This window comes from Geospiza fortis, unplaced genomic scaffold (assembly GCF_000277835.1).
Source record: "Geospiza fortis unplaced genomic scaffold, GeoFor_1.0 scaffold114, whole genome shotgun sequence".
NCBI lineage: Eukaryota > Metazoa > Chordata > Aves > Passeriformes > Thraupidae > Geospiza > Geospiza fortis.
The window spans coordinates 349,221-350,402 of NW_005054383.1; the positions used below are offsets into that span (position 1 = coordinate 349,221).

At 49.6% G+C, this 1,182-nt stretch overlaps 1 protein-coding gene across 2 annotated transcripts in view; it reads right to left on the bottom strand.

Moving 5' to 3' along the window:
* TELO2 (telomere maintenance 2) overlaps positions 1 to 1,182 on the bottom strand; it is a 26,087-nt gene that overhangs the window by 24,779 nt on the left and 126 nt on the right. For both annotated transcript variants that reach the window (XM_031060487.1, XM_031060488.1), the window contains exons 1-2: positions 1,101 to 1,182; positions 390 to 667 (exon numbers count right to left, since the gene is read on the bottom strand). The exon at positions 1,101 to 1,182 is cut by the window's right edge and continues 126 nt beyond it. In XM_031060487.1, coding sequence (XP_030916347.1) covers positions 390 to 667; positions 1,101 to 1,182 — 360 coding nt within the window. The remainder of the gene's footprint in view (positions 1 to 389; positions 668 to 1,100) is intronic.

A 1,182-nucleotide genomic window follows, 5' to 3' on the forward strand; every position in this document is an offset into this window, starting at 1 on the left:
AACACACTGACTTTTTCCCTTCAAGCATCATCTCTTCCTCCCTCCACTACCTGCCTTCAGGCATAAACCAGCATTCAGTATTAGTTACAGTGACAGGCAGAAGGCTAAAGCAACTCAGTTCCACTTTAGTGTGATGGCATGGGTGGCAATGCCACTGGTTGATTCAGTATCACTCACATCTCCCAAACAATTCCTTTAGAACACACAAAGTAACCATAACAAAGTTTAGCAAGAGATTATGCTGTTTAAATGCTTGGAAGATTAAGGCTTTTGGTGGATTCCAAAAGGCTTCAGTTATCATCTGTATTTCAAGCAGCACACATGGGGTCCATGCTCAAAACACTTCTTCAGGAAACGACCTTACAGTCCAGTCATCCTTGCAGCCTTACCCTGCAGAGAGTCAGAGATCTTCTCTAACACCTGGAGAACTGCATCACCCAGGAGAGGGAAGTAGTTCTGTGGGAAGAACACTGGTGGGTTTTTCCCCTGGAGTTTATTGCTCACATGCTCGGGCAAACAGACGATCTTGTTGAGCAGGGCACCCTGCAGTTCCAGGCAGCCTGCCAGTGCCTGGGGCTGACAGATCTCCCACAGTAATGCTGACAGCCGGCCCTGCTGCAGGAACTGCTCCAGGACCTCAATTACCTCCCTCGGGTCAAGGCCAGAGCTGGAAGAAAATAAGTTTAAGTTCCTGCCTCTTTTAAATGGCAAAAATAAGATTTGCATGCTACTGCTTTTCTATTGTGGTATCACTACTGAAATGCCTCTGTTCTGCTACACTGGATTAAAAAAAAAAAAAAAAGAAAAAAGGAAAAGTGAAAAAAAAGCGATTTTAATATCTTTTTATCTGCAGCTTCCTCGACTCCAAACATTCAGGACCTTCAACAAACACGACTGATAAAGCTCTGTGTCTGCGGGACGCATAGCATCGTGCCGTGTCTGAAGGCACTCAGGGCGGGGTAAGGGCTGTCCGCGCTCACACACATCTCCGTCCCCCTGCACACTTGAGCCCAGCTGAAAGGCACCCCCCACACATCCCTGCTGCACGCCGAGACCAGCCCTGGGGATCCCTGCCCGCCTGCCCCGGGGAGCAGACTGACCTCGCAGAGCCAAGGGCCTCCAGCAAGACGCAGAGGACAAGGCCAGGCAGGCACTCCAGGAAACAGCATTGCCACAGGCCCT